This window comes from Seriola dumerili, unplaced genomic scaffold (assembly GCF_002260705.1).
Source record: "Seriola dumerili isolate Sdu_G_001 unplaced genomic scaffold, Sdu_1.0 BDQW01000191.1, whole genome shotgun sequence".
NCBI classification, from domain to species: Eukaryota; Metazoa; Chordata; class Actinopteri; order Carangiformes; family Carangidae; genus Seriola; species Seriola dumerili.
Genome location: NW_019174446.1, coordinates 5,310,570 through 5,328,670, shown reverse-complemented (window position 1 = coordinate 5,328,670; position 18,101 = coordinate 5,310,570). Strand labels below are relative to the sequence as shown.

The following is an 18,101-nucleotide window of genomic DNA, read 5'->3' as shown; positions in this document are numbered from 1 at the left end:
CTTCCAAAATGTCAACTTTTCAGGAACCGAGCAAAAAAAACACAAAAGTTGTTTTATTTCCTGAAAAGTTGAGGTTTGTGAAAGAGTTGTTGGAATTTTAAAGGGTTTAATGAGGCAAAGGGATTTTATAATCTGCAAATTTTCAAGTGCAAACCTTCAGATGAAACCAAAACAATGCAAATTAAGATCAATATGCTCTTCTAGTGACAATAATAGATGTGTCTTTTCAGTTTTTGTACAATAAGTTCATCTGTGCCTAGCAGCACAGGCGTGAACAGAGTCCCCTCTTCCCTGTCTCAAATTCTCATTTTTCTGCATAGATTATCTTACGAGTGTCTGAGCCAGGCGCTGTTTAAACAATGGCATTTCTAACACTGTTCCTATCACCTTGGAAACGCCATGGCAACCTGTGATCTGAGAGGGCACAGTGTGGCTCAATTAGCACCAGCCGTATCTCGCCACACTCTTCTGCCAGCCTAATATCTCCATATTCTGTCTCCTTTCATGCATTAAGTGACACAAATATGTGCAGTGTTGCATCACCTTTTATTTCAACTTAGCTCTCAATATAGCTTCTTTTTTTTTTCTCACAGTGATTGATGCCTAAACATAGCAGGTTCAACAGTTGTGGTTACTGAGAACATTAAGAGAAATGGACAGCCATGTGTGTTAACTATGTGCAGTAGTTGCCAGGCCTATTTTAGTACTCTGGATGTGATCACGGTAGGGATGCAACAGATCACAAAACTCACAGTTTGTACTGTATCACAGATTTTGTATTCGCGGATCGAATTAGCAAATTATTTTTGGGATCAGCAAACAACGAAAAAAGAAAAAAAACTGAGAAAAACAGTTAAAACTTAAAGAACATTTAAAGCAAGGAATGGTCTTAACAGCTGCAGTAAAATTGCATTTCACGCTATCATGGTTAAACTTTGCAATTAATCTGCGGTCCAAATGTGTGCCAAACCGTGGGGGTTGTCTTTACAGATCAGCTATGGTCCGTTACAGCCCTAGATCCTGGTCTTCCTACTAAATTATTTTCCTTTTATATTCTGTATTCAAACACCCTTTTATCTATTATTTTAGCTCTGTTTTTAGCAGTCTAAGAATGCAATAACAGTATCTGCAAAATATAAAAAATGTGACATGTAATGTGAAACGTGTCCCTCTGTTCCCTAGGTATTGTGTCCAAGTCTTTTGAGTGTCGTCTGAAGGGCCAGGGGGCCACATTTGTGGAGGCAGAGGCCATGGGATCTCCTGTGCACAGGAAGGGCTCATCAGATGCGTCCGGGCACGATGAGCAAGTCCAGCAGGTCATCATCATCCAGGGGTACGGCGGCGGGGAGGTAGCCATCGACCAGGCCCTGGAGGAGTCGGCTGCTGCCACCCTGCAGACATTGGCCATGGCTGGCCAGGTGGCCGAAGTGCTGCACATCACCGAGGACGGACAAGTCATAGCCTCAGGCAGGGAAGTAGCATCTGCGGGGGCTCACCTGGCCGGAGGCAGCACCCAGTTCGTGGTGCTAGAGTCAGGGGAGGCCAGGGAAGATCTGCAGGCTGTGGCCAGAGGAGGGGTGACGGTCACAGCCGCAGGAAAAAGCCGCATTGTTTCCGAGTCGTCCACGGCTCTGGATGCTCTGCTCAGCGCCGTCAGCGAAATGGGCCATCAGGAGGAAATGCAAGGAGAGGCAGCCGTCATTCATGAAGTCCTGACCCCTGAGATAGCCGAGGCTGTGCAGAGTGACCTGCAGTCGGAGGTGAAACAGGAGCAGGAGGAGGTGCAGGTCATCCAGGAGACCGGCCAGGAGGAGATGCAGGAGGTGCTGCAGCTCGCGGCGTCACAGATGATGAAGGAAGGTCTGACCCAGGTCATCGTCAATGACGAAGGCACTCACTACATTGTGACGGAGCTGGACAACTGCACCTTACAGGTGGAGGAAGGCGTATATGGAGAGGCTGGGGCAGGTGACGGAGAGGTGCAGCAGGCAGAGCAGCAGGCTGGAGAAGAAATGGTGGTTTATTTGGATGGAGCCCCTCATAATATAGTCCTGGAAGGGTAGAAGAGAGAGAGATAGAGGTAGAGATTTGTCATTTCATTTCAGTTTTCCATGTTTAATTCTGTTAAAGCTGCATTAGGCCAAATGTTTGCCAGGAAATCAGTCTTTTACAGTCTTCCTCTCCCCTTCTTCCCTGTTAATTTCACCCTGTTTGATCCTCTTTTTTTTTTGCATCTCTTTTTACTGTCTTCTCTTGGGCAATGCCGAACTCAGGTTAAACATCATTTATTTAGACGGACAGTGAAGGAAAGAGGTTTTGGTGCTAAGTGAGCTAACTTGCAATCGTCACAACCACCAAGAGTATATTAACAACTTGATTAATGCCATGCAAGAAAATCAATATATTTCCTCCTTAAATATTTTTTAAAATATGCATCTAATATTCTGAGAATGAAATGGCTCACTATAAAGGAAAATGTGGATTTTGCTCTATAGAAATAACAACAGGTTTAGGGTTTTTGTTTTGTTTTGTTTGGTCGAATTTTGCTCATGTGTCCTATGACAGTTTGGTTTATTAATTTCTTTCTATTTTCTAACGTGTTTTCCCTCCATCCTTTCTAATGATTAGTATATTATCAGTTACAAACATACAATAGTTCCAGAACAGATCTTCTAGATGGTTTATGTGCTTTTGTCAACCCCTTATCTTTTCAAAAAACCTCTAAAAACATTAATTCTGTTTCATTTGTGTCAATAAAGATTGAGCCTAATTTTTAACACCTGTGTCCAGATTTCTTTTCATAAAGGTATTTGCTGATACTTCATCATGTCAGTCACACATTTCACCATCAACACTGTGATTACATATACAGAACAGCGCCATCATACAAGCAACATCCACATACATGCATCAGCTGATGGCTCCCATCATGCTTTCTGATCACTAACAGTCATTATCATCACCATTATCATTATCGTCATCATAATCACCATCATCCTAATCGTCACACACCCCCCCCCACCCCCCCACCCTCCCCCCATCAGTCCCATTCTGTTCATTGTGTACAACAGACTCATCCTTTTTTTTTTCCCCCAGCAGTATTAAGCACTGGAGGGAGAATCGATATTCATTTAGGCCCCTACACGGGCCTGGTTTCTGATGGAGTGAGTGGGAGAGCAGTATGACGGCCGCAAACACAATGGCCAACCGCTGAAAGTAGAGAGAGAAAGCACTCGTACACACGGAGGGCATCAAAAGATCATCCCTTTAACACACACACACACAGCGCAGCGCACGCAGAGCGAGAAGGTGGGCTGAGAGAGAAAGTAGTGGAGGAGTGGGCAGGAAAAATGAGAGGATTACAGATGGATGTTGAGAGAGGTGAGGCCAGAGAGAAGTGAAAGAGCAGTGAAATCCACAACCACACAGAGAGAAGGGAGCCTGTAATTTCACATAACACCTGTCTGCCTTTCAGCCTGTCTTTGTCTCCTGCTCCCAGCCTCATGTTGCATTTATAAACTCACACACACTCTTTTCATACTGTTTTTTTTTTTCCATTCAGCAAAAGATAGGCACATTTAACAGAGGTCACGTTCTCTGTGTGAGCATCCATATGTGCCTTTGAGCAGGAACCAAAGTTTGTAAACACCCACTGAGTGGTAGAATAAATGCAAATAAATGCAAGATCCATAACAAAAAATACAGACAGCGTGTGTGTGTGGTGGTGGTGGTGGTGGTGGTGGGATGGGTTAAATATTTAAAACACTCCATGTAATCTGAATTTATTTGCATTTTATGATGAACAACAAAAGAATGCATCTTTCAGGTTTGGTTTTTTGGCTTGAGACCTCCTTTAAAGCTGACAGTCAACTTGTGATCAATAGGTTTTTTTGCCATAGTTATAATTATTGTATATAAACCAAAGAGTGACTTTTATTTGAGTAATTTTTAGAGGCCTGGAAATGTAAGAAAAAAAGGAGGGAAGATTGGAGGAACATATGAAAAATATTATCCTGTATTATTTATGTGTGGCATAAATTTTCTGCTTTCCTGTTCTTTTCATAGTCGTGCAATCCCTTACATTTTTTTTTGTGTGACCCAGTCCCCAAGTTGGGAACCACTATTCTAGGTAACTGCAGGTTTACAGCAGAACAGAAATGACAAAAAAGGTAAAAAATATATATATTTAATTTAACATAATTTTTTAATTTTAATGGTACTACTTTATAAAGGATATATAAATGGTTTCTAATTAGGTTATTAATTCGGTTGTTAACACTTTATAAATCATAAATGAACGACTATAAACAAGTTATAACACAGTTTTCATATATTGATGCAGGTTCACTATTTGGCAAGATCAAGTAAATGCTTACTACTAATTAATCTTACTAAAGTGTTACTACCATTTATAACTGGTAAACGGAGCCTCACAGAACTGCTGCTCACTGGATGCTTTTTGGTTTTTACACCATTCAATAAGCATGAAAATCCCAGCGAACAAAGTTCAGTTTCAGAAACACTCAAAACCAGCCCATCTGCCACCAACAATCACACCACGGTCAAAGTCGCTGACATTTTCCCCCATTCTGATGTTTGATGTGAACATTAACTGAAGCTCCTGACCTGTATCTGCATGGTTTTACTTCACAGTGTTTTTTGTTCTGAATGGGAATGTCTGTCTGCGCCCCTGCTTGTACATTATTCTACGTGTCTGTGTGAGTGATTGTGTACTATACTGTGTGCATCCCCACCCTCCTTGTGTATCTCCCTAATCAGGGCTGGATGGCTCATTATTAACTGCAGCAGGCCACTCGTGTGACATGGAAGAGGGAGAAATTAGCAGCTGTCACCCAGTGATGAGTTCATTTCCTGACAGGCCTCTGCTCCGAGGAGTCCTGCTGCAGACGACCAGACGGCTGATGGAAACCTGCCGCTGAAGCTTAATTGGAGAGCCAGAAAGGGGGGGGGGGCATGGATGTAGAGATGAGATTAAAGAAGTGGGAGCAAGGGTGGACGTAACGCACAAAAAGCACTGAAACCGTTTGGAATGTAAGTATTGAAAGAATGTGTTACTTCAAGCAGTCATTTGACAGTTTGTTGGTATTGTCGTGCTCTTCCCTGTACAGCTGGGAGCAGTGGAGGAAGGCAACTACTACTCAGGTAACTACAATCTTGAGGTACTTTAATGTACTGCTTTTGTCACTACTTACCTTGGAGAAAAAGATTTTGCACCCAAACTAAAATACAATTCAATGCTATAGAATAAACAACCCAGAACTATCTGAAACAATTAAAATGAGCTCCACCTTGATATGAACATACTGCTCACACTTTAACTTTACTTGATGTTATGCTGCGTAATGATTTGTAGCAGCTATAATCAATATTTTTATCGTCACAACAGCTCAAAGCAGAAAGACCCAGCTCTGCAGTTTCCCTCAGCTTTCGGTTTTTAGCGTCTTTAAGCTCATTATTTTGGTTTTTCCAGCCCACAACTTTGCTGTTCTGGTTCACTCTCACTGCTCTTTTTTTTGGTTGTTTGTTTGTTTGTTTGTTTTTGCTCCAAAATCCTGCTGTATAGGCTACGCTACCTGCCCAGCACCGAACAGCAGACAGACAAATGTTGCTAATGTTGCTTTGCATCTGCAGGATACGTAAAGTGGCATAATTTTGCTTACAAGTTCTCAATATCAAGATAAAATGTCACATGTTGTGTTAGCTTGTTTCCCCTGGTTGAGGTACATTTGGGAGACCCTATATTTTCAAGAATCCAATTCTGTAATCTACCATGAAATGTACCTTGTTTATTTTTAAGACAAACCTCCAAAGACAAACGGCATGTTCATGTTAACTTCTGTGAAAGTTGCACATAGTAAGTCTATTAGCATCCTGCAGGTTGAACAGTTGGCCGTAAAAGGTTAATGCCTTTGCACTTTCACTTTGAAGGCAGGATAATTAGTTGTAAAATGTATTTTGAACATTTTGGAAATGCTACTGTACAGATGTGAATGTTTGGGCTGGGTAGGAGTGAAGCGTAGGCACTCGGCGTGTTCGAGGAAAACACACTCACGCGCACACTCTCATACATAGAAACACTAACTTGCACCCTCTCCCGGGGGCAACTCTCATCACTCTCCCGGGGACAACGGAGAGGGACAGGAGCGTAGATGGGGGTCTCTTTCTCTCTCTCTCTCTCTGTTTCCCTGAGTATGATAAATATGGCAATTCTGTTTAGTCGCCATCTATAGAAAACATATCAGCCTGGGGATCATTTTCTTAATGTCTCCGCTATTAGTTTTGGCTTCCCTTTGGCAGTATTAGCATGCTGCCTGATACGCTCTGCTTGTGTGTGTGTGCGTGTCCTCGGGGCTCCAGGTACAATTCTATTAAACCCGACTTGTTTGTTTATTTCCTGTCTGTCTCCCCCTGCATGCGGCCTGCTCGCTAGAACCTCGAATCCTGGTGTGTACATACATCCATGCTTACATCGATAGGCCATGTACAGTTGCATGTACTGTCAGAATCCAATGTTTGTTTTTGTCATTTTAGTTGCTGTAAATCGATAGCTGTTTGAGGCAGAGGTGGAGTGCAGGGGAAGCCACGGTTCAGTTACGGTTCATCTCTTCCATGGGAGTTATTATGGGAAGAAAAAGGGGGAAAGGGAGGGGGAGGGAAAGGGGGTATGTAAGGAGCCCTGCATGGCTCCTCTCCCGTTCTCTTACTTTTCCTATGTGGCTCTGCATTTGTGTCTTTGATCATGTTAATCCCTGCCTAGCGCCCACCCCCCAGTCTCCCTGCCATAGACTCACTGCCACACACACCTCAGCGCCTGACAGAAATTGACAGCCCACTCTATCCCGCATATACACACCCCCCTCCAAAATGGCAAGCATTCTCCATTCCTCCATAGAGCGGCTTACCCCTATCCCAAAAAAGAATAAAATAAAAACACCAGGCAGGCAGTCCCACTGACAGTCTGCAGCACTTCATTAAGGAGAAGCAGTGATTGAAAGGGGATCTGATTAGCTCACTACGATGAGATAGCAATGTTTCAACCTTGAACCAGAAACAACTGTAAGTGCTTTTTAACTAGGCGCACAACACTGAGGAATAGCACTTCAAAACATAGAAAAGTGGTAATGAAAGACATGTAGACAAGTATCTCCTGCAGAAAGGAAAAGTAAATGATGAGGCAAGAGTGGATCAGTGGGAGGCCTATTCCCTCTGCCCTTACGAGAGCATCACTTTTTCAACACCATGCACATCATGGAAGAGAAATCTGAAGTAGGATTGAGCTGAAATGCTCTCAAAACAGTTCCAGTGTAGCTTCTCCTCCATTTAGATTTACAATATTTAAAATTATATACACCTCTTGAGGGTAAGAAAATGTTAAGCCTTAGATCTACCCTTTTGAATTAAATAATTTGACATCCTCAATTTTGTACCAGTGGCCTTCACAGAGTCTGATTCACGTGTATAGACTCGGAGAAGTCGGCACGCTACCCTGCGCCAACACGCCACTCTGTTTAAATAGCAGATCTTCACTGTCAGCCTGCGATAACACCTTTCTACATAGCTGCTGCAGCCATCTGCTTCATGTCAGCACTGCCATATAGGGGTTAATTCTGTTGGTATATTCATTTTAGCAAAACAAACAGTATGACAGATGAAGAGAGGAAGAAAAAAAAAAGGTATGATAGGTTTTCTTGATTTTGAAAATATTTCATGATAAGGTGAAACTTTAATGTTCCACTTGACAAAAATTGGGTCACTGCAGAAGTAAACACTTACAGGATACAGCAAAGAGAAACAAAGCCAATAACGACCAACGCCAATAACAACTGACGCCAATGAGGAAATTACCTGAAAAGAATGCAGCAAAATTAAGCAAAGATAAGTTAAATAAAACTGTAATGTAATGTTTTGCATGTGTAACGTTAACCATCTTAGCATGTTAGCATCCTAACATTTGTATATTAGCAGAAGTAGAGCAGATGTAGATGCGAAACAAAAGTTTAGCAGGTATTTGGCAGTAATTAAAGTTTTGGACGTTGGTATAAGTTCACAATTTAGGGATCGCCAATGTTAACACAAATCATCCACAAATCACAAATGTCAACCAAGTGGCAACCTCCTAGGCTAAAAAATGAAGCTAACACAGAAGTACCAAAAAATTCTTTGAATGGCCGCTTGAGGCTGACTCCAAAAGCGGGTCAGTCCCCATAGACTCCCATGTTAAAATGGCCAACTTTACAGCAGAAGTAAAACCTGGTACAAAAAATGGTTTTGGTCTCTACGGTTAATTTCCTCCTTCATGCCAGCTATATGGGGGGGTGAATTTTCTTTTTATATAACTCACTTGTCTAAATTTTATTAAGGCTTAAAGTTCTGCATAATCGAGGGCGTGGCCACTTTGAGTGACGACATGCACCGAAGTCCACACACGCCCCTCCTCTTTCCCATTTTTGTATTAGCCGTACTGGCAAAATGGCGACGGTGGAGCAGCTCACTCTGAGCTTCAAAAGCGACATCCATCTTCATTTACAGTCTACAATGTCAACATCACAGTGAAAATCAGTCGGATTCATCCCTCCGGTCCCACATGTGCCTTTAAAACCTTTAGTAGTAATCTTTTCAGTAATTCAATAATCAATAGAGACAGTTCAGTCTGAACCAATGCAGTGGTTTGATTGACTGACATTGCCATCCCTTGAGCTATGCGGCTAGCATGGCTACAAATAATAGAAAAAAGGATAGTTTTTACTATTTACTACCTTCCCCACATCTTGCTAAAATTGTTAGCATACAGGTTATTGCCGAGTACATTCTGACTATTTGTATTTTGATACCAAAAAATATGGGTAACATTTGCTGCATAGAAAAGAACAACAGCAGCCTGACGAGTATTAATCCGCTCCTGAAAGACATTTTCCTTATGGATGTTCCTTTTCTGACAGTCACAACTGCTGATTGATTGACCACAACTCGGCTGGTGGAAACCCAATTTAAATGTGGTTCACTTTGCACCGTTTCAAAAAACGCTGTTGAAAATGTGTTTGTCAGTTGGGTGGAAACAAATCCATTGACATCCTTTACTAATTTAACACAATGAGGCCCCATCCTGTTGCTTCAACAAACTACATATTGACACCGCTGGAAACTCTGAGCTGCAGATTTTCTTAGTTTCACTAACTGTCCGACATCATCTCACTGAGAAAAGACTTATGAACATTCTTAGGGCAGATGTGTCAGATTTTTTTGATGAGGAGCGATCCCACAGACTGCTGTTGCAACACAACTCTGTTTTCATTTATTACTTACATTCCATTCCAGTTGGACTATTGTCACTGTATGAAATGTTTATAAATGGTCCCATGTGTGTTTGCATCCTAACTTTTAAAGTGACGTGACTAAAATGAGAACGTCAAATATCCGTGATCACGAGCAAAGTGTTATTTTGCAGCAGGCCTTCCTCTTAGTCATCCCCCGTTCACGTGCATTACTTTCCCCTTTTTTTTCTGTCTCCTACTTCTTTCTTATAATGTACAACGAGGAAGTGAGGCCTCAACTCTCGGTGTGATCTCATTTGCTGGACTGAGTTTTAGTGTCACTGATATTGGATTAGATGTGATACTCCTCCTGACTGTGCCACCAGAGAAGTGCAGTCACAAATTTATGGTGCTGCCAATGGGTGGTGTCTGTGTCATTCAACAGAACTCATATTATTGGCTAATTCCCTCATCCCCAGTGATCTGGTTGGCATTTCAGCCTTCTAAAAAACCCTACATGGGAGTTAGCCTTTGAGTGTAATGTTCTCAGAGAAGAGGAATACGTCATTTACAAGGATTTATTCCCAAATTGATCTTAAACATATCTGAGCTTGTTATAATTTTTCTGGTTCTCTCGTAGCGGGGTATTTCAAAGCAGGACATAATTGCGGTGTGCTTCCTTCCCAGCCACCCTGACCGTCTGCCTTTTAACCATCTTGCATGGTGAATTGAGCCTCGCATTTGTGAAGTGTAGCCCTGGGAGTCCCCTAGTGGCCCCTGCCTTGCTGTAACAAGCGTAAGGGGCCCCTGTGGTAAGTGCTCTCTGGGGACCCTGGCTCTGATCTGGCCGTCCCTGGGGCCCTGTTAATTCCTGCTCCGTTCAGAAAGCCTCGCCACTCTCCACTGCTCTCCTCCAACTCCTCCTCTTCGTACTGCTCTTTTCCTCCTCTTCATCCGTCCATCGTCCCCTTTCTCTATCTCTCTCTCTCTCTCCCTCCCTCTCTCTTTCTTTCTGTTCCTTATGTAGAAGGTGTGCTGTCAACAGGAAACTCGGCCAGTCTCATTAAAAAGCTGGTCGAGGTTGTGAAGTTGTGACGGTGATAGAGATGTGCAGATCACTGGCAAGGTAGTGTCATGGTTAGAGAAAGAGTCCATTAACCAAACCCTGCTGATGTTCAGTTAAAGGACCGTTGTGTGGGATTTAGGGTGATCCTACAGAAACGGGATACAATATTCGTAATTATGTTCCTACAGTAGCCCAGAACGGACAAACTTAACACTGGGTCTAGAGAGTTTTACGTTACCTGAAAGCCACTGTAGGTTCTCTTACACGCTTGGAAAGGGGGTGGTGACGGCGGTGGGGGTTGGGGTTGGCGGCGGTTTGGCGGTGAGGTTGGGGGTTTCAGCTGCCTAACCCTAACCTCACTTCAGCCATATTTCATTTCCCAATACCAAAATCTTTTTCGGACCATAATCATACTGCAGTTGCCATGAGCAGATATTGTGGAAAGTGAGAACTTTAAAAACACTGGCAATGGATGTAGAAAAAAGTTTTTAAAGAAAATTTGTATTTGAACATTTTTTTTGTCTTCCATCATTGATTTTAATGTCAGTAATATAGTTGCGTTGTATGTCATGTGGCTCCAAATGAAAGTTGAGCTATTGTTTGCGGCTGTCCACAGAAGCTACCAGCTTAAGTATAAAAACACCTTTCTCCATCAGTTCAGCCAGTGTTTGACTATCTGACAGTTGATACTGACATGCAATTAGAAAAAAGCGAGGGCATCGCAATTACAACTACATTACTGGACTGAAGTGCCAGGATGCCTCGACAGCTTGTCCAAGCTGCTTTAACATGACTGATCCTTCTCTCATGCCAAAATGTCCCTGAGCAAAACACTGCAACCGTAGTTTTACTAGATATGGGCATCCTACAAACGAGGCACCAAAAGGCTCCCATGATCTTTTAACCATCATTTGTGTCTTTCTGCAAGCTTTCCTATCTGCCCTCTGCCCCTTCCTTCCTTCCCCTCCCTATCTCCCTCCAGTCCTTCCACCCCTGCCCTTGAGGCTGCACTAAGAAGGGGCTGAAGCGTGGGGGGCTGGAGAGGTGGAGTGTCGGGGGTTGGAGGGGCGGGGGGAGGCGTGTACATGTGGGGAGGAGGACGGGGGAGGCGCCCAGATCATGCCGGGCGACTCCACAGGAGTGATAAGAGCGAATAAGCTGTCAGCGTGGGCGTCGGATGGGCCTTATTGTTCATATTTAGATGGAGGAACAATGGCGGGGTGTCAGGCGCCTATAGTTCATAATCTGCTGATGCTGACCAAGTGTCAGTGTGATCCATGAGCACTGAGGCTCCTGAATCCTTAAGCAATCCCCCGTAGGAATGTCATGGGGGAGAGTACAAATGGGACAGCATCTGCCGGACTATAGATAGATAGGTATAGCAGAAAGGGAGGGAGGAGAGGGAGTGGAAGGAGGGCGAGGAAAAAAGAAAGGATAGAAAAAAGAAGGAGTAGAGAGAGGGAGGGTGAGACAAATCCAAAGAGGACAAAATAAAAGGTATGAGAGGGAATTCGCCAAAAGAACGATGAAGCAAATTTCACCCCAAAAAATGAAAGCTGCTAATTGTGAACTAGTCTGGAAGAAATCGAGGAAAGCACCTGCGAGGAGAGAGCGATAGATGGATGGATGGGGGATTAAAATGAAGAGGCAGGGGGGAGAAGGAACAGAAGAGGGGAGAAAGAGAGAGAGAGGGCGCTGATTGTGAGGAGGCCTTTAGCTGTGTGAGCTCCCACCTGCAGGTGAGACAGAGAGGAGAATGGGCGTCAGATTAGAAGGGGGCCCTGAGAGCTCCTTCCCCCACAATGAAGGCTTGATTCTGGGCAGAGAGATGCCCCCGAGACGCCAGGCGCACCCTGGAGCCGTCACAGCCTATCAGCCGCTTTTCTATACTCGTCTTGATCGAAATGCAACCGTGCTGCCCTCGCGCCGCTTCAGCTGTGACAGATGACAATTAATGGTGATTCTTTGATGGAGATTCTGAACAAATCTTATCAAGCTGGTTGCTCGTGTGACTGTGTTTGTGTTTCATGACAGCACTTTGAAGAATTGTAAAGAGGCACGCAAAGCTGCACGCACACGTGCACTCACTCGAGTCACGTGTTTCGCTGGCGTTCTTAAATGTGTCACAATGAAAATGCCCCCCCCCCAAGGCATTCTTCATTTACTGTCACAACCATTAGACATGGAAGGGGAGAAAAATAAGAGATGGTATCAGTAACGCATGAGCTACAGTAATTAGCCTCCTGATGCAAGTATGTGTGCGTGTTTGCATGTGTGTGTGTGTGTGTGTGTGTGAGAGTGAGGGAGATGCTGTGTTAATGCACAGCACACAAATGAATGCCAGTATATTCCTACATCTGCTGAGGGCTCTCATCAACAGGGGCTGTGTAAACTGGAATCACCGTTTTTAGGGCTGAGTCGCAGATTCTCTAAATTATATATCATCTCCAATGACTCATATTCATACTATAAGCTATGCTAATGCCTCCATTAGTTTATGAGCTGACATGAGATTTAATGAGAGCCTTGTCATGCCATGCTGATTCCTGCCAAGGCCCCAGATCTTCACTTTCTCTCCCGCCTTGCTCCCTGTGCCACCACCTTAGCGTCTCCCCTCGCCTCTCCTGAACTGATGAGTGTGTGTGTGTGTGTGTGTGTGTGTGTGTGTGTGTGTGTTTGTGTTGTGTATATATGCATGTGTGTGTGTGTTCTGTAACCCAGCTTTAACATGTCAAGAACCTGTGGGGTTTTGTTAATACTTACTGTCATTAGTGGCTTGCCATCATGGGAGCCACAAGCAATTTCATTGTCTTTATATCCTTTAGTGGCTATAAATAAAAATGTCGTACTTATTTCCAGTTTGTGTGAAAGCTGTATTTTACAGCATGCTGAAATTAGTTGTGAATTTTCATTCTTGCTAAAGTCTAATCTTAGTATTTGTTTTCTAATCTCCCTTACATGTGATTTGATTTAGTTTGAATTCTCATGTAAAAGCCAATATACAAATAAAACTGAACTTCAAATAATAGCTTTAACAAATAAAAGCTGTTATTTTTAACTGAAATACTGTAACTACTCCAATTAAATCCACTCACTTCCATGCGGCTTAGCTACTCTCTATGTAGCTCCACACTTCCTGCACAAGTTTAACATTGAAAGACCAGCAGGAAAGGGGAGGACTATGCTCTTGGAGTTACTAGGAAGCTTTTAATGTGAAACATGGACATGGACAACAGAGGAAGCTGAGTGTGTGTCAAGGACTGCTTAAAAGTCTATACAAAATAGAGGCCTTGTTCTCTCTGTAGTTGAGGTAAATAAAGGCTCCCGCCAATGTTTAAGAATTTATGGTAAGGAGGAGAACAGACAATAGATAATTACGAATATTTACCCAATTACAATGAATGTATTTTGTGGGTTTTATCTTTGGTTGTGACAACCTAGACTGAGATTCAGCCTTGGTTATTTGTTGCATGTCATCCTCTCCCTCACCTCTCATATCGCTCACTAATCCTGGACAAAACAAAACTGACATCTAAGCACTGTTAACAAAGTAAATAATGTGGGGTAGAGAAAGTGGAATAATGACCTCGAACTCTGACTTCCCATGCATGAAGCGTGGCAGGTTGCCATGATCCAGCCCCTGGTCTCACTGGATCTCGTTACCCACCATGCCCGAGGTTCTTCCGCCAGTTCCCGTTGCACTGTGTTGGACTAGGTCTAGAGTCTGTTCAGCGTCAAGTGTCATGCTCTGATGTCCAACACAAACACGCAGCAGTCAGAGTCCGGCTCGGTGAGCGACACCGCAGAGGCTTTTCCCTCCATGTTAAACGCCACTGACATCACTGAGAGCTTATCCAGTCCTTCACCACACTCCCAAAGGCTGAGACTCGCCCTCAGTAATCAGTGGGTAGATCCCATAACACACACACGCACGCACGCAAGCACACACTCATGTACACAAAAAAAATGAACTGGCCCTCATTCATTTGGTTGAAACAAGACAACACAGACACTCAGTGACAGGAGACCTGGATTTGTGACTAGATGAAGGGCTCAGTCAAAGCAGTCAGTTCATCAGTTCATTTTAATGGAATCGCTGCAATCAGGGGATTTACTCACAGAGGTAAGAACTTTGGTGAACTTTGACATGCGAATTCTTCGTGTTGACAATTTAAAACTCAACAATTTTACCTTTTTTTTTTTTTGAAAGGATACACAAATAAATATTGCCAAACATTCACCTGTATGGAAGTTCATTAAAAAAAAAAAAAAGAAGTCAAAAGTCAAGGTTTATAGAACCTGTGGAGTCACTTAAATACAACTTCACAGATACAAATACAGACACCTTACAGACACACATACACCCTGCCTACCTTAAAGGTCAAGTAAGGACTATGTATGAGCCTGTGTGCTGAGCTGAAGCTGCAGTTTTGATCCAGATCTTATGAGTCTGAAGGACTGGACCTTCAACATCTTTTGTGGTCTTTATGAAAACCAACATATCCATGTCCCGTCTCCTTTTATACACCTTTTATAGGCAACACTTGTATGCAGACCTGTGTGGAGCTGATATACAGCTAATATCAGTCACCTAAACTGTACTGTGTTTATGCTGGAAGAATGAATAAAACAGGAACACCTACTCAGTGTGCACAAAAGCCAGTCATTGTATTTTGAGGATTCAATACTGCGCCCCAAGTCAGAATGGAAAACAACAGGCTATGGTTCATCTGTGACACTTAATACCATCTTGTGTGGAATGATCACAGGAGTTTGTCCAATAAAAGAAAGTGGACAAAATAGCAACTATATGACATATAACTCACTGTGCTGGATTCCAGGGTTGCAGCCATGTGACTTTGAAACCATGAAACTGGATTGATGACATTATGTATATCAGATGAGGCTGATAAACTTTAACATACAGAAATAGTGACTAGCGAAAATATATTTTCCCCTCATGATTAGCAGTGAAATAGTGATATGCATTTCTTTACAAGCCCTATGCCGACCTCCTTCCTCCAAACTGTACATACACTGGGTCCCTTGGGTGTTAAATGGCAACACATGTGAAATGTTACCCCGTTTCATAGAGGAGCCTCTTGCCTCAGCAGAGGTGTGGCAGCTGCCTGTAGTGGCCTCAGACATCACTGCAGGCGAGTGTGTATGTGTGTGTGTGTGTGTGTGTGTGTGGGGGGGGGGGGGGCCCTGGAGAACACCTAGTGGAAAAACAGTGAGCACAGCAGCTACAGTACAGCTATAGTGCAACTACAATATGTCTACAGTACTATACGTGGGGCAGTTTTGGGAGTTAGCTAACTGCCTCGGGGTCGACTTCAGGGCTCTGACTGCAGGCCAGCCCAACGTTTGCATCAGACTACATTTCTTGTCTCGTAGTCAGGTCACAACAGGCTGGGAGTCCTGGTCGCCATTTGGGGACCCAGCAATATTTGCATCAGACCACAAATCCCTTCCAACACACTTTCTTTTTTTTTCTTCGTCTTTCTTGGTACAGCAAAAACAGACATCACACTTTGCTGACACTCCAGAGGAGGCACATTACCACAACAACATGGTGAGAAAATAAATACTGAGAGGACATTTTCATTACTCCCTCTAAGGTCCCATGTTACTTGGTTTTCATGCTTTTGTTTTTCACATCTAGTGCTGCGTAGCTCAGAAAATCAAAGGATGGACTTTTAAAATTCCAAAAAAATCACTTTTGTGCTGCATATATGTCTAAATTTCCACTCATCATCTCTTTAATTTTGACGAAGCTTGTTTCTTGGGGTGCTGCTCTTTTCTTTATTCATCAAATGATGATTCCTGGGAAAGACCTGATACCAGGTGTTCAGAATGACACATGTATGTGCTTTTATGGGTCAATCTGTTTTCAAATTAAGGAGAAAAATGAATATTTATTAACATAAAAATGTAACTGAAGATACCTTTAGTAGCGTAACTAAGGTGACGAAGATTATCCCTCACTCTAACTGAGGCGAAGACATAAACTTCAGAAATGCAGTCAAACAGTCCCGAACCAACACATCAACACTTTGACTAAATGATGTTCCTCTCTTCCTCACACAACTCTCTTGCCAATTTAAAGGGAGAGCAGCTCGCGTCAATTATGGATGTGCACTATTGAAATGTTCATGTGATAGAGCGTAATAGTAGAGAACATGTTTTATTACTTAATTGAGTGGAGTTCCAGCAGGCCTTGTAAATGAGGAGTGACAGTAGGCGTTATCGCAGAGCGCCCTGGGTAATTATGTTCGGCTAAGTCTGGCTCGGAGGAGGTGAGACTCTCACAGTGGATATAAACAGCAGAACACGCATTTGCAGAAGCCGTTTTATTTCCCAGGCAAAGAGCTCAGTACGTGTGGAGTGGGAAGGATGTCATTTATTGCACCGAATGCTTATGAACTTAGAACTTCCATCTCAAGGCTGGCGCTCGCTCCAACAGGTTTGCATGCCACAATTAGCACATGTAACGACTTTGCAATCAAAAACCAAAACAAGCGTGTTTGAAGCACTCAGTCCTGGTGAGAGGTGTAATCATGTTCAGGGCAATTAGACAGGTTTGTTGTTCTCTACAGCCATGTTATGTACCTGTGGGATGCTGATTGACTCAACAATCTAATTAGGTTTCGTTATGTAGGCTCCACAACACGCTGCAATAAGCAGTGAGGCCCGTATGGTACACAGGGCAACGAGGTCATATTATTTTAAGCATCACACACAAGTGGCTTCCAGATCATCATGTCTTCTTGTTCTCTAACCTTGAACCTTTCAGTCTTCATGAAACAACAAGACACGTCATATTAAGGTTGGCTCACGGTTGATGATGTTACACTCTTACAGGGAATTTCTTTAGTTTACATACAGTAGAACAATGGAACATTTGCTTTCCTACAACAATCTATTTTGGTACTCGACAGCAAGTAAAACACAGTGGGTCTTTCTAAAGGCAGTTCACAAAAGCAGTTGCATTCACTGTCAGATACCAATTACTAAGAAAAAAGACAATACTACTATTACTACTAATGATAATGATAATAATAAAATCATAATAATAATAACAATAATAATGTTAAGAAAATCCTCACATTTTTGGCATTTTTGCCTGAAACTAATTTAATAGTTGCCATTTAATTTGCCATGCCACATTGAAAAATTATCTCTGGGAGGTGTGGTGCAAAAACAAACAAAAAGAAAACCCACAGCTGTGACTGCTTACCACCACAGAAGAAGAAGAAGAAGAAGAAAAAAAGATTTTACAGATTATCACCTAAATGATCATTTGAAATCGCCATCAAAAAAAAAAAAAAAAAAAAAAAAAAAGAAGAAGAAATGATCTCAGTAAAGTTTCACATTGTCTGCCTGACTGTGTTGAAAATTGCCCTTCAGTGATGTGATATATTTGACGAATAAGAAAGATAAAGACCTGGAAGATGAACAGTGTGTGATGGAGAATCACAGATGTTATGGGGAGGGGAAGGTTCCGGCCGTGTGACACGTTATCTATGAAAATGGATAAAGCGAGAAGAACAGAGGATCAACACAGTGAGAGCAAACTCTCCATAGACTAATTATTCCTGTGACAAAGTGGAAACTGTGCCACCATAGTCCCTGCTCCACCCAATCACGCACGTAGAGCTGAACTGAAAAAGAAACTCTCTCCTCTCTGAAACACATGCGTATTTTTTTTCTATATAACTGTAGGTGAGAGCAAAGGAGAGGCTCTGATTAAGGCAGCGTAT

At 42.8% G+C, this 18,101-nt stretch overlaps 1 protein-coding gene across 1 annotated transcript in view; it reads left to right on the top strand.

The window, feature by feature from the left end:
* Window positions 1-2,777, top strand: part of znf407 (zinc finger protein 407) — a 148,121-nt gene extending 145,344 nt beyond the window's left edge. The window contains exon 9 of the mRNA XM_022753210.1: window positions 1,183-2,777. Within this exon, the coding sequence (XP_022608931.1) occupies window positions 1,183-2,063 (881 nt within the window). The 3' untranslated portion in view covers window positions 2,064-2,777. The remainder of the gene's footprint in view (window positions 1-1,182) is intronic.
* The last annotated feature ends 15,324 nt before the right edge of the window (window positions 2,778-18,101 follow it).